General features: G+C 39.4%; 1 protein-coding gene across 1 annotated transcript in view; it reads left to right on the top strand.

Annotated features, from left to right (window-relative positions):
- The window catches only part of dgkg (diacylglycerol kinase, gamma), a 177,660-nt gene extending 173,444 nt beyond the window's left edge, over positions 1–4,216 (top strand). Inside the window, exons 24-25 of the mRNA XM_084724388.1 lie at positions 1,179–1,239; positions 3,490–4,216. Coding sequence (XP_084580514.1) covers positions 1,179–1,239; positions 3,490–3,588 — 160 coding nt within the window. The 3' untranslated portion in view covers positions 3,589–4,216. The remainder of the gene's footprint in view (positions 1–1,178; positions 1,240–3,489) is intronic.
- The last annotated feature ends 11,169 nt before the right edge of the window (positions 4,217–15,385 follow it).

The raw sequence follows: 15,385 nt of genomic DNA, 5'->3' as shown, positions 1-15,385 counted from the left end.
AAGCGTCCATGGAAATGACTCACCTCGAACAAACGATGGCGGCTCCTTAAGAGGTTAGCGTAGATATTATGATAGCATCAGTTATATCAAAACTGGAGAGTATTTCTTCATCGACAGAAAAGCAAAGAACAACACTGAAGGATTTTCTCTGTGGAAAAGATGTTCTTCTTCTCCCGACTGGCTTCAGTTCAGTTTGATCTCATTAGTTGAAGTTAGACATGATAGACAGATCCAATCACCTTTTTAAGTGCCTGCCCTTTTCCACACAGTTTCTAAGGACGATGTCCCAGGTGGTTCTGTGTAACAAACCATCTGGCATATCAGGTTACCTGTAATTCATCCAAAGGCCAAAATGAATAAGTGTGTGGTCTCTGCCCCCATCACATTTAATTTGAAATTTGAACTACCGTTTTCAACCTGGAAAGTAATTAAATATTTGATGTGTCGGAATTCAGACTTCACAGAGTACAACAGACCATGTCATGTACTCCACTGGAAGGCACTGCTCTGTCACACTCCCAGCAAGTAGAGCTACTGTTGTTCTTTTTGTTAATACAAACATAACTGCATCTGAGAAGCATCGAGTAGAAGCATTATGGTTTCATCACAATAGATGGACATTTATGGACACTTCCATGATTATTTGAGTTTTTGTTTTTTACTATACAAATAAGGAAAATGAGAGGCTGTGAAACATTTTAATTCAAAGAAAGTAGTTTTGGTTCAGACGTCGTAAGAGTTATTACATCTAACTCTACAGTGAGCCAGTTACAGTACTGAAGTGACATGTACAAGTTGTTCTCTCGCTTGTTCAGCAAACTGCTCCTAATATTTTCCTAGACCAGAATTAAAAGGGCATTCATCACAGTCATTCTCCCATACCGTGTTTCTCTAGCTGGAGAGGCATGCATGAAAGTCTTAAACCAACTTTGAGTGTGTGTGTGTATGTGTGTGTGCGTGTGTGTATACAGTGGATCTGTGAGTTTAAAGAGTGGGGGCCTGTCTGGGAATGAGTCTCATGGGAACAAAAGGTGCAGTGTTTGACCCTGTCCTGGGACAGTGTGAACAGGCCTCTCGTGCCTCTGAGGTGTGTGTGATCTGACCTTCACAACCTCCCACCCAACCCTATCCTCTCTCTCTCTGCCCTCTCGCTCGTCCTTTCTGCTCGCTCTTCACAGGACGTCCCGACGGCTGCCCATGCAGATCGATGGCGAGCCCTGGATGCAGCCCCCCTGCACGGTGAGAGCTACATCAGAATCACTGTCCACATATTGAAAAATAGTTGGAAGATAGGGATTCTCATGGAACACGCTGGAGGTCCTTGATATGAAAATATGAACACGTCCTTTCACCTAAACAGCAGATTCAGTCATTTGCCAGTGACTCCCAGACCTACATATACTGTATGTTTTGACCTATTTATCCACCACAACCTGCTCTTCGTGTGGCTTTTTATACTATGTCACCTGACTTCCTAAAGCCTTTCTGACAGAAATGGGTTTCTGTGAGAAAGTCTTGAAGGTCCACTTTCCCCATGTACCGTTCCAGTCAGCCAGAACAAACAAAAATACACCATAATATAGTTTTAGCTGAAAGGTGAGGGTTAGGTATAGTGCATTGCCAGCACAGACAGACAGACAGACGCTGGCTACAAAAACTAGTGAGACAGGTCAGGGTTCTAATGAAAACACTTGAATTTTGTTGTATTGTTTTCAAAGTTTGAAATATGCTTGGATTTTGAATAAAGTGCTTGAAACTGCTCTAAATTGTAATTGCACAACAACTGAAATCAGATTATTTGGACATTTTTATTCCAAATTGAATAATCGAAAAATTAATCCTGTCACAATCTTTTCACTTGAAAAATACATCCACATCCATGTGCTCCACATGTTCTGACCTATTTTTCAAGTCGTCAATCTGTCAATCATTTTCTCCATCAATCGATTAGTTGTTTGGTCCATAAAATTTCAGAAAATGCTTAAAAATGTTGATTTGTTTTGTTGTCCAAAATGATGTCCCCAAATGACTTGTTTTGTCCACAATCCAAAGATATTGAGTTTACTGTCAGAGAGGAGTAACAAAACCAGAAAATATTCACATTTGAAATCTGAAAGTTTTGACTTTTTTCTTCAAACCAACTAATCAATTATTAGTTGGCAATTAATTATCAATTAAAAACAATAAATTGATTAATTGTTGCAGCTCTGATAGGATGCCAAGTGTATTTACAGACAGGTGACACACTGTGAAACATGAAACTTTGTTGTATTGCATTGTATTGAGTACAGTTTGAATTAGCATCTAAACTTTTCATCTGCATTTTAGTAGCCAATCAGGTGATCTGATAACAAAGACGGAACCAGGACATATGGAGTAAGGATGTTTATGATTAATCACTAATCGATTAATCAGCATTGAGCATTGGATATTTAACCAATGGTCTAGAAATTGTAGTAATTACACCTCATTTGACATTGTTTTGTCTGGCAGAGTCATTTGTTGAATAAGGAAACTTTCACTTTAAGTGAGGAAATAAAATACAAAACAATTGAAAATGCCAAAAAAAAAAAAAACATATACGTGATTTGTATCTTGTAACATATTAATGATTAATTGATTGTGAGCATATTCAACTATCAGTTAAGGAAAATGCACAAAATTTGCGATGCTCAATGAGGTGACTGTGACCACTGAACAACAGAACAACTGTTCGACTAAAGATCTGGAGAAACAGAAACCACTCTGACTGGATAGCTGGATAGATACTTTTACTCGTAATTGAGTAATATTTTAGTGTCAATTTTCAGTTCTCTTTCCACCACAAAATAGCGTGATTTGAACATTTGAGCATGTATATGTATATAAATATGTGATTTACCACAGTGCTGAAAACCTTGAAAATGCACCATGAAAATGTTTGAAAAGTGTTGGATTTTGACTTCAGTAAAGGTGCAGGAACCTGCACGTGAAGCAGTGCCATCTGGATGAAAGCATCACGCCAGGTTTTTACCCACGTCACTGTGTTTGTGTGTTGGGGGATTTGGATGCCAGTGGACTGCCACTCATCCTTGACAGCTGATGAAGTCAGCAGTTTGCCCGACCAGGATGACTGTTACTCAGTTTTTGTCTTGTCTTGGTTCATTTCCCTGCTTTTGTTTATCCTGCTCCACTGCCCTCAACCTCCAGCACAGTCGTGCCACCAAATACAACAGAGCAGCTTTATTCTTCATAGAGGAGGATGAAATGAATGATCATCTATTCATCCTCACAAAATTTCAGCCATTTTTCACTTTCATGGAGGTGGAAGATCAAAAAGCTTTTTGTCATGTTGTTTTCAAGGTTGCAGTGAGTGATTTTGTACATTTTTTTTATAAAGAGCCAGGAAGTGAGGACTATCGACCTGGTTAATTTAAAAAGAATATTGATAACAGATTTCTGTACAAGCCAAATACCTTCATCATGTCCTTCTCTGTCTCATTTTTGCAGGTCAGGATCACGCACAAGAACCAAGTCCCCATTTTGCTGGGCCCGCCTCAGAAGACGCCATTCTTTTTCTTCAAGAAACGCAACCGGAGCCGCGATTAGGGCACATGCATGCACACACGAACACAAAAACACACACTTATACAGTACATATATGCACACACAGACACACGCCACCCACCATATAGGCAGCTCCATCAGAAGACTGGTGCACTGTTCCCAGGTTGGAGTTTGAAAGTGGGAAGTTCATTAACAGGTGGAACATTCCTAAAGTCAGGATGCCTACAGACAATTCATTCCCAGAGGAACCTGCAGCGATGGCACCCGAAATGAAAAGACTCTCAGTATACAGTACCGACCTATTCCTGTGTAACCATCATCCTCCAGTCTCGTCTCCAAACCTCCGTCCCCAGCCATGGATTTAGTCTCAGCCACTTGCGACAGCCAAGTCTCTCGGTCCAAGCCGCCCCCCTGCCCAAAAATCTCAGCCATATGCCAGTACTGCACTGCCTGCTCAACACAACTTTGGCTGCTGGGATTCCCTCACAGCACTTGAATGGAGTAAAGGAAGCGATAGTGAGGGGGACGGAGGGTTAATTAAGAAGCAGGTTGTGTGACGAGCCAGTAGAGAAATAAAGAGCTCCAACACACTACAGCAAGAAAGACAAGACCATTAAAGGGATAGTTTGTATTTCTTTGGTGGGGTTGTTCGAGGCACTTATCTATGGTCAGTGTGTTACTGGTGCTCTTGCTGGAGAAGCAGCAGGAGTAGTAGTGTAAGAAGCTAAGCTCTGTACTGCTGTGGACAGGATCAGCAGTAACATGTAATTTAGCCACCTAAAAAAATCAAAATCTGTTCAAGAGTACACTGTGGTATTTTCATCACTTTACATTGCCGTCAAATGATTTTATATAACCCAGATATCACTCTCTGCAAACCAGCCAGACTCCTTCAGGAAAAATAATCATTTTATCTTGCAGAACACAGGACTTGTTGGTCTACCACTGCCTGTTGTTGGATGTTGGATTCATATTCACAATAAGACAAACAAACTAACTGATCAAGGCAGCAGTAGAACAACAACACTCATGCTCTGTGAGGTAAAATTACTGTTTTTTCTTATGGAGTCTGGTTGGTTTGGAAAGTATGGTTTCTCATCAGAAAAGGCTGTCTGATGGTAAACCAAGGGTACACCAGAGTCTGGAACAGGTTTTGTGAACCTGCACCCATCTGTACCCGCAAAGCTGAAAATCAAAACCAACCCGGTACCAACAATTATCTTTAAGTCAAATCCGTGTCGCCATTGAACCATGAATGTAAGCCACTTGACCCGACCCACAGCCATATTTAAACACACAATCACGGTCACTTACTTGTGTTCTTAACTGATGCAGCACTCTACTCCTGCAGCTGTCAATGTGTTTTCTTGCTTGCAGCTATCAAAAGCAAATGCTTTCTGAAACTTTTTATAAGCAGCAAAGCATCTGACAACATTATTCTCACGGTCTTTGAGCGCAGCAAAATCCTCCCAAATGACCGACTTATATTATATATTATTATGTATTGTCCACAATTCAGGATTCTACGCTTGCTATTTTTGTCATTAGTTAGCCGGCAGCTGGCTGTTCTATAGTATTGTTCTCTCCTGCTGCCCGCCTGCAATTAATTCATTTATCCCTGAACATGCACCCATGAATTTACATATATAAACTTATATTTTTACCTGTTACACAACATTTTTGTGAGTCACCCATCAAGAGCCTGCGGGTACCCGACCCAGTGCAGGACTCTAGCATCCACTTAAACCAATATAAATTTCTATAAGGTGGCTAAAATATTTTTGCTGCTGATCCCTGAAAATCATCTGGAGATTTCTAAACGCAAAATAGTTGCTTAAATGGCTGGAAGAATAGTCGCCAACAAAGCTTCACCCCTTGTATTTTTCAGGGACATGCCTTACCAGACACAGCACTCTCCCTCCCAATTCTTTTTTTTAACTCTCAGAAACAAAAACTGGGGGAATATCTCCAGTGTCTGTTGTTTAGAGACTGACTTTTGAGTCTACCTACATCGATACGCTGACTGCTTCTTCAAATCGGGTGTGTGTCAACCGCCATCTACTGCTTGTACTACACCAACTATGGATAAATACCTCATACAACCCCACTTTGAAAAATCTGAACTATTCCTTTAAAATGAGAGTGGTGTGGCGGTAATCGTGGTTGTTTACAAGGGCACTGAGTAAATAGAGAAAGATCCACCTCTTCGTTAAAACACCTGTATGAATAATGAAACAGCGGTTGCTTGTAAGAGCGCTCGCTGCAGGGCCTCCCCACAGACTGACAGCACGGCACAGCCGAGGAGAGGGGTGGAAAAGCCTCATCCATTATTGACTTATTTTGTTTGTGGGTTGATGGCAGTGGGGCGTAACAGTGGCCTGGATAGGGTGGAAACATGCAGGGATTTTAGCATCTGGGTAGATGATCTGGCTGTAGACTTCTGGCAGAGGAAGTGCTTGTTCAGTTGTGCACAGTTATCTTGATATAAATTGGCCAGAAAGTAGAGATTGGAGACACTGCAGTTAAAAAAACAGTTCAGATTATTTGATGTGGGGTTGTATGATGTAAGATAATCAATCTGTTACGTACAGTAGATGCTGGTCAGCATGTCCCCAGTTTGAAGAAGCAGAGAGGAGTTCCAGCATGGAAGCTAAGCAAATGTACTGCTGTGGACAGTGTCAGCAGAAAACTGTATATTAAGCATGTCAAAAATTAACATTAGTGTACAATATACTTCGAAAATGTCACCCCAAGACAGCCTTTTCTGATGGGAAATATAAGCCAAATATCGCTCTCGCCAAACCAACCAGAATCCTGGAGGAAAAACAGTCATTTTACTTTGCAGAACACACAAGTTGCTGGTCTAACGCTGCCTTATCTGTTAGTTTGTTTGTCTTATTGTATGACTTTGGTGACTCTGAATTGTCCTTTTAAAACAGTGAAGTCGCACAATAACACAAACAAACTAACAGACCAAGAGAGGCAGCAGTAGATTCTGCGAGCTAAAATTACTGACTTTGTCAAAGGAGTTTGGTTTAGCAAGAGAGGGTGATATATAACAGTGGTTTACTGCCTAGAAAGGCTGTCTGATGGTGCTGAAAATACTGAGGGCGTGCCGACCGCCATCTACTGTAGGTAATACGCTGACTATGGATGAATCTGCCTTGAATAATCTGAACTATCCCTTCAATCTTTGCTTTCTTAAAAAACTAATCTGTCCTCGGTGGCTGGTGAACTCTGGCACTGCCATCCAAATTGAATCAGCAGCAGCTCCTGTGCACCATATATGCTGTAGGACACTTCTAGTGGGTCAAGGATTGAAATAAATCCCCTCAAGGGTACAACAGCAGGGCCCCGGGGGTTTTTATTTACCACAGCATTGACAGGGGAACTAAATTTATCCCTCTATTTCAGGGAGGGTCTATCTCTCCTCCAGTGAAATCCTACGCCTAATTACCGTGTCAGACATCAACTCACAATGTCAAGTGTGCTGTCAGAGTGCAAATCCCAGAGTCGGCCCCTACTGCAAGGTGCTGGGTGGCTTTAATTCAGTCATGATTTGTTTAATTACACCAAATAAAGATGTGATGCTAGTGGAGGGAACAGAAAAAATGGGATGAACTGTGTTTTCACCAGAGACGATGGAGGATGGATTTATCATTTAGAGAGCAGGGAGCTTAGTTCAGTGTTTATAAAGAATGTATCCATATTACTGTCCCCACAATATGGCAAAATATATTATACAGTATGTGCAGAAAGAGTATATGTATATTTCTGGAAAGTAGGTGTAGCTCACTTATTCTGTACACACGAATGTGTTTTTAATATATCATTGTTATTCATGTGGAAATCTTAGCTTAGCGGGGTTCAGATCAGTATTCTTCACTGTATGGAGCTGCTACGCTCGCTCTCTGAAGGCAGTTTTCCACTTTGTCTAATTCAGATTATTTTAGATTTGACCTTAGAATCCTCTTCTCAACTTGGCTTGCTTGTAGAAGAAACACGAGCAGCAAAAGCGTCAAAGTTACAGAACGTGTGACAAAATAATCTCATGGTTCACATAATAGCCTTTCCAGAGCTTTATACATGGTCTTCATCAGCGAATGGAGCTCTCAAGTGCTTGTATATTGGCTGAAAGTAGAGCTAGACCAATAATAAAGCTTATTACAGATGTCCTGTATTAACATATATGTTATCTAAAAACAAATTAGAAATTGCAGAACAGAAAAGTACAGAAAACTGTTTTTTAGGTAATTTAACAAAACACAGACTCTACAACCACACTAGCAACTCTATAAAGATGTACTTAAGTACAGTTAAATGCTAACATCAGCATGCTATCATGCCTACAGTGACAATGTTATTAATGTTTGCCATGTTTGCCATGTTTTCCATCATAGTTTAGCATATTAGCATGCTAATGTTAGCTAATGAGCATTAAAACAATGAAAACTTGGACCTGGTGATGGTGCCTTTAAGTTTAAGGGGAACGTGAATGTCTGTACCAAATTTCTGAAAAATCTGAACTTCACAGTGGCACTCAAGGAAAAGTGAAAAATGAGTGCTTGAGAAACCGTCAGCGCGATAAGAACGACTTAAAATTACATAAACCGAAATGACGTACTTGTCAGATGTGTTACCTATACTGCAACCAGCCACCAGGTGGCATCCAGATGTTCTGGATTCACATATGGGGAGCTCTCATGTCGGTCTGACTGATCAACAAACCAAAGCTGCATCCCTATGCTATGTGCAGATAAAAATTGTTAAAAAAGTTAGTCCACTAAATACATTTTTTAACTATAAAATGTCAAATATATCGTCATCAGATTTATGTAACATTGGTCTCAAACATCGATATCTGCCTCAGGAAAAGGTTATATGTAAAAGTAATACATGGACCTTGAGTTGAGATTATTTCTTCACACACACTTATCCTGTGTTTAAGAAAGAAACATCAAATCCGATTTCAATCCAAGCTGATTAATGCACACTGATATAAAAGAGAATGTAAATGTGTGAATGTTAACTGATCTCTACGTGATGTGAGTTAGACGTTTGTGGAAAACTGTCTTGCACCCTGCTGACGTGTGTGTCACCAGTGCAGGGCAGAGGGAGACTGTTGAGATGTTCTGATGGTACAAACTGAGCTCCACTGTAGGGTCGGGCTTTGATGCCTTCAGACCCTGGTTCCCTTTAAAATACACTGAGTCATCGTCACTCTCGCACCCAGGCCCCATGAAAACACACAGTCCAGTCTATCCTCAGACACTGTGGATATTTACCGTACCCTTCAAACAACATCAGCATCAACTGGGATGGAGTTTAGGTTGCTTATGTGTCATCATAATCCATCTCAATGGTTTATGTTTAAATATACACAAATTGAAAGCCATGTAACATAACTGACTTAAAGGGATAGTTCAGATTTGGCTTGAGTCACCATGGTCCAGTTTGGAGAAGCAGCAGGAGGACTGCTGCAGGAAGCAAAGCAAAGTACTGCTGTGGACAGGGTCAGCAGCAAAAACTATTTTAGCCATCTAAAAAAACAATGTCAGTTTAACTCTATGTTATATTTAGAATATTTTTATTGCTTTAACCTGCGCCTAGATGGCCTTTTCCTATAAGAACATACGAGGCAAATATCTCTCTCCAAAGTAACCAAACTCGTTTGGACAAAACAGTCACTTTACCTTGCAGAACACAGGGATTATTGGTCATTATTGCCTCCATCAGTTAATCAGGAAAGCCCTGTTATATAAGCCAAATCTCACTCTTTACAAAGCCACCAGACGCCTTTGGCAAAAACAGTGATTTTACTTTGCCAAATATGGAGGTTGCTGGTCTACCGTTGCCTCAGTCTGTTAATTTGTTTGTGTTATTGTGCAGCTTTGGTGAATCTGAACTAACCCTTTAAAACACCAAGTTCACACAATGACACAAACTAACTAACTGATTGAGGCAATTATAGACCCGTTACTCCTGTGTTCTGCGAGGTAAAATGACTGTTTTCCAAAGGAGTTTGGTTACTTTGGAGAGAGATATAACAGCAGATTCCTGTAGGAAAAAGCTGCCTTGGCAAAAGGTAAACCAGTGAAAATATTCTAAATAAAGCGTACACTTAAACTGATATTTATTTTATTTTAAATTTTTTTTTATTAATCTAGTGGCTAAAATACATTTTGTTGCTGACCCCGTCCAAAGCAGTACAATGCTTAGCCTCCTATACTGGTCCTCCTGCTGCTTCTCCAAACTGGGTACTACAGATGAGATGTATCTCATACACCCACACTAAAGAAAACTTGAACTATCCCTTCAATAGCCACAACAGCAACACTGTGGGAATGTCACAAAATAATAAATACAGCACATCATAATCTTTTTCTTCTTAATTTGTAATTGTCCCCAATGGAGCCTGGGCGCCAAGAGAACTCAGTGGGAAAAGTGTGCATGTTTACAGTTACTTTACAATTATTGAAAGAATGGTTTTAGACAGCTGTATTACCAAGTGTATATATTTGTTTATAATATTTTATCTGAAGTTAACTTACATCACCGCATGCCTGCTGAAACAAAAGGAGAGTGAACAAAAAGGAGAGTGTGCATCAGACTATTCAAACTTATTTCTTTGCTTAAAAAAATCCAATTATCTGATATATTTATTTGTTGTGGTTTTCATTTTTTTTGACAGCATGTTTATGATCATGTGCAAGAAAAGGCAGGGAAGAAGCTCCATCTTGTTACATTAAAGTGAAAAAGATAGTAGAATTCCCAGATGAAGTTTCCGCCATTGCAACATCTATTTGTGATTTATTGTTGAATCAAAGGGCAGCAACATGAAAGCCCACGCAGAGATGCCTGTGCGAATTTCCAATGTGTGTCACAAGTCATGTCTATTCCTGTCCGCTGAAGTAATCAATTGCCTTAACAGATAAATGGACCTGCTCTGTGCTCACAGCTTTGCACGTGGCTCACACAGAAGAAAGAAAAGTTGAAATCATCACATGGTGTTAAAACAAGGATTATTTGTAGCAACGTTTGTCCTAAACATTACCTAAGAGGATTTGTTGTAAACCCTGATTTTCAACAGCTGACCTGCAGCATTTAAACAAACAAAATGCAGATGATTTTTTATTTCAGGATTTGGCGGCCCAGCCTTCATTTAGCAGCAGAGGTTGGCGACCATCATGGTAATAGACTGATGTCATTTTCTTCCACTGAGCTGACCTTCATTAGCAAACAAGAGAGGTGACGCCTGTGTCCATCTTTATCTTGCAGGTCGTGTTTCCTGAAGCGCATTGTCTTTAAAGGGACAGTTCACCCAATAATCACTAGTTCATCTTCTCCCCTGGCCTGTAGTGCTTTTTATTCATCTAGATTTTTTTTCATGTGAGCTTTGGAGATATTGGCTGTAGAGATGTCTGCCTTCTCTCCAATATACTGGGGCTAAATGGCACTCTACAAGCTTGTGGTGCTCAAAGAAGCAGGATAATCCACAGATCTTATTGTGTGCAGTTTCATGTAAAACTTCTTTCTTTCTAGTAGAGAGAAATTTTGGAGTGAGCTGTCCCTTTAAATATAAGGATTCAAGGATTCAAGGCAACATATCCCATGAAAAAAGACCAAAACTAACTATAGCCATGTTTCCATCAACATATTTTGAAGTACTGCATTAGAAAAGGTTGATAGAAATGGCAGAATTCAAAACGTCTTCCTCAATTTAACCAAAAAGTGTTTGCACTCGTTTTAGCTGTTTTTTACTTTTTCCAGTTACAAAAAAAGCAACTGATCAGCTGTTTCTGCTCCAACAGTCTCTTCATGGCTCCCATGGCTCTATAATGCATCCATGATCACACCAGACAGATCTGATGGAACCTTCCTCAGATACACAAATGCCTGATTTCCATCCTGTTTTCTCCATTGTTTTCTATGAGGCTCAATTGGCACTCTTTTGTTGTGCCATCTTCTCCTGCAGTGCATAATTTGATTTATTTGTTCAAACATATACAAAAAAATACACTTTGATACATACAAAGACAGATGCCAGGGTGCAAAAAACCCTCAGAGGGGCTTGATCAGGCCACTCAACAGTGCAGGGGGGGTCAAACTCAGCTTCATCCTGGGCCACATCAACATTACAGTTGCCCTCAGAGGGCCAGTTGTAAATATATATAAACTATATAAATGTATCTGCTTGTTATCATGTTACACAACTGCCACTGCATTCAATTATTATTTGTTTTGGTAACAACTTAATAATTATTATTTAGCTCTGAAAACAGAGGTTAAGGAACATAAAATGACAAAGTTTTCAGCTATTTTATAAAATATGAAAAGTATGAAATATACAAAGTAGTAAAGTAATGGAATCAAAATAACCAAGCGTTGTTTCAGTTTGTGTAGCCGATAAGCAGGTTTCAAATCCAAAATAATATATCTGCCTGAAAAATGAGATGATGATGTTGATTTTGCTACTGCTGCATTCTGAAACATGTAGTTTCTTCTGTAACTTAGCATAGAGTCACATTGCATGAATTCTACTCTTTGCAAGCTCTCATGGGCCACATAAAATGAGCTGCCAGGCTGGATTTGGCCCAGGGGCCCTGAGTTTGCTGTTGTGATTACCTAAACCCCTTAGAAAAGAGATAAAAATATTAATTAGATTTGGCATTAGAGTAGCATCACCTACTGCTTATCTCCAACTCCTAATAATCAAATATCAGTAGAGGACAGAAACAAGCATTCATTCACTCTTTTGCCAGTTTACTTGTAATTTGGTTAAACTTTTGAAACATTTGGATGTAAACCTCGCTAACGTGTTATTCCACCTCTCAATACTTTTTTGACTGTAGCTTCTACCCTGTCTGTAAAAATCGTGTTGCCTAGTGGTTTGTAGTGAATACTTTCAAAACTTTATTTATTTTATATATAGGCAGAGTAATTTTCCAAAACAGACAGACACTGCAATTTTGAACAAACATCACATAACTTGAAATTTGAATTGAAATTTGTTGTCGACTGTTTCTGGCCTCTGGGATTAATACACACTTGGTGCTCTGTTGAGTGTATCTGGAGGCAGGATTATGTACAATATGTGGGACTGAACCAAAGCCTTTAGTGCCCATGTTCGTTGGAAAAATGGAAGGTGTCATCCATCGTCACAGTGGCTCACTGATGTGTTTTTAATAGTTTCTGAGCAAAAGGTAGGTCTGTGTCACAGAGAATGGAAAATACTTTTTAGTAAGTTAAATTGATGGTTGATTTTGGTCTTTTCGTGGGATTTGTTAATGAGACTATAATATCTTTTTATTATATTTGATAGGCTTCTTTATGTACATTTTATAAGTAGTTGTCAAGCCAAAAGGCCATGCAGTTCTTCAATATACTTATAAGACAAATTCACCCCTGGACACTCAAAAATATGGAAACTGTGATGTTCATTCCAGAAACTATTTTGTGTAACTTTTCAAGATTTCACCCAGCCTGGTTTACTTTCTCTTAAGTTTGACATTCTGTGTATTCTGAGAATGAGGTTCAGCAACTCTCAGTAAAGGGACAACAAGCCCTACGTCACCCGACAGGTTTTCAGATGTAAATAGAGTCTAACCTCTTCTACAGAACACATGCTAAAAACACATGACTATCTCGTCTACTCAAGCTCCTGTTGGTGGAGGACTTGGTCACTCTGCCTGTTTGTTTTCTCATTGGGTGATTTTTAAAATGCAAATTCATGAGTCAGGAGAAAAGTCTTTGGATTACGATTTTCTGAAACTTCTGATATGTTCAAATTGGGACTTAATAACATGAAAGAGCATGAAAACTAAACAATGTTGAATGTCAACCAAAGTGTTGTTCACAGGAGCAACTCTGCAGATGTACAACCATCCTGAGATGTCCAACAAACACATCCAACTTGTAAACATGGGGTTCTTTTCTACCTCTACCATCCATCCCACATAACATGGAAGCTGCCTAACTCTCAGCCATAAATCAAATAAGTGCATCTCCCTAAATATGGAATCAGTCTCCAAAATCAAAACTACTGATTTTTTCCTATTGCAGAGTTTTGGAGATATGAGCTGTGGAGATACCTGCCTTCTCTCCAGTATAATGGAACTAGATGGCACTCAGCTTGTGGTGGTCAAAGTGCCAAAAAAAAAAACACACACAAAAAAAAAAACATTTGAAAAACTCAATAGCAATGTCTTTTTCCAGAAATCATGACTCAAGATAATCCACAGACCTTGTTTCATGTGGGAACTATTTTCTTTCTGATGAACTATACCCACCAACTGTATCATAGTGCAGAAGGAAGCATGCATCTACTCGTGGACAAGAGGCTTGAGCTTATGACAGTGCAGGATGTAAACATTATGACGTCCTTGACTGAACTGTCACCTCTCCTCCATGAGTAGATGCACACTTCCTTTTGCAGGGTGATAGAGCTCAACAGTGAGGTTCCAGAAGTGAGAATTACATTCATATTCTGAATGGAGGACTTTGATTATCAGCCATGATATCATAACTATCCTATGAAGACTGAGAATGTGCTATTAGGATGTGGAGTGATGGTATATGCTCCTATAGAAGCCACAAGTCTGTATGATGAGATGAGATCATGTGAGAATCCATCTTGTCAGGCGTCAAGATATCCATTTGTGTCACACCAAACGTGTTGCAGCCAATCAGTGTCATAGGAGGACTACTGGCAGCTGCAGGTGTGGTTTTAGGTGCAACGACAGCGAGAAGCGTCCATGGAAGTGACTCATCTTGAACACACAATGGCGGCTCCTGAAGAGGCTAGTGTAGGTACTGTGATAGCATCAGTTATATCAGAACCGGAGAGAATTTCTTCACTGGAAGAAGAGCAAAGAACAACACTGAAAGCTTTTTTTCCGTGGAAAAGATGATTTCACTCTGCCGACTGGCTTCAGCAAGAGTCTGATCTGATTGGTTGAAGTGAATGAATGACTGAATAGTTCCTCTAGCTGGCTGGCTAGTTAGGTAGCTAACATTAGCTAACATGAATAAGAATCATTATGCTGCAGTAAATGGAATTTATATACACATACACACAAACTACAACAATCAATAAAATAAATAATAATAAAAAAATCAGCTTTACTTATACAGCACATTTCATACAGCAAGTGTGTTTAAAAAAATGACAGAAGTTAAATTCAAGAAGAAGCTTTATCACTTGCAGTGGTTTATGGGATGAGTAGTTCATTCACTCTTAAAATAGTTATGTACACAGTCTAGTACCTTTGCCCTTTTTTTTTTTTTTTTTTTTTACATTTTCCAATCTTTTTTTGCACTTGATCAAACATTTTAGGGTCATGATTCATCTTGGTTGGCTTGATTCCAGACTTGAAACTCTTTATATAACAATTTTATGAAACATTAATGTAGTGAACAGACAGGAAATTCACTTCCAGAACCAGAGCCATTCAAAAAGCAGGCGCTGACTGTTGAGTCACCATATGGCTGGCAGATGTAGTTCAGTGGAAAGAAAGTAGTTCCTACATGAAGCTGCTCACAACAAAGTGTGTGGATTATCTTGAGTAACCGGCTCATGGTTTCTGGAGAGGGACACTGCTGTTGAGTTTGAGTTTGAGTTTGTTCAAATGTTTTACTTAGTTATTTATTTATTTATTTATTTATTTATTTGGTGCTTTTAGCACCACAAGCCAGGTGCCATTTAGTCCCATTATACTGGAGAGAAGGAAGATATCTGTATAGCTGATACCTCAAAAACTTTACAACTCACGCCAAAACTATCTAGATGGATAAACAGCACTTTGGGTAAGAAGAAAAATATGTTTTTTTGATTCTGGGT

The sequence above is a fragment of the Lutjanus erythropterus genome, chromosome 8 (genome assembly GCF_056507025.1).
Source record: "Lutjanus erythropterus isolate fLutEry1 chromosome 8, fLutEry1.hap2, whole genome shotgun sequence".
Taxonomy (NCBI): Eukaryota; Metazoa; Chordata; class Actinopteri; order Lutjaniformes; family Lutjanidae; genus Lutjanus; species Lutjanus erythropterus.
This window is presented reverse-complemented; position numbering and strand designations above follow the sequence as displayed.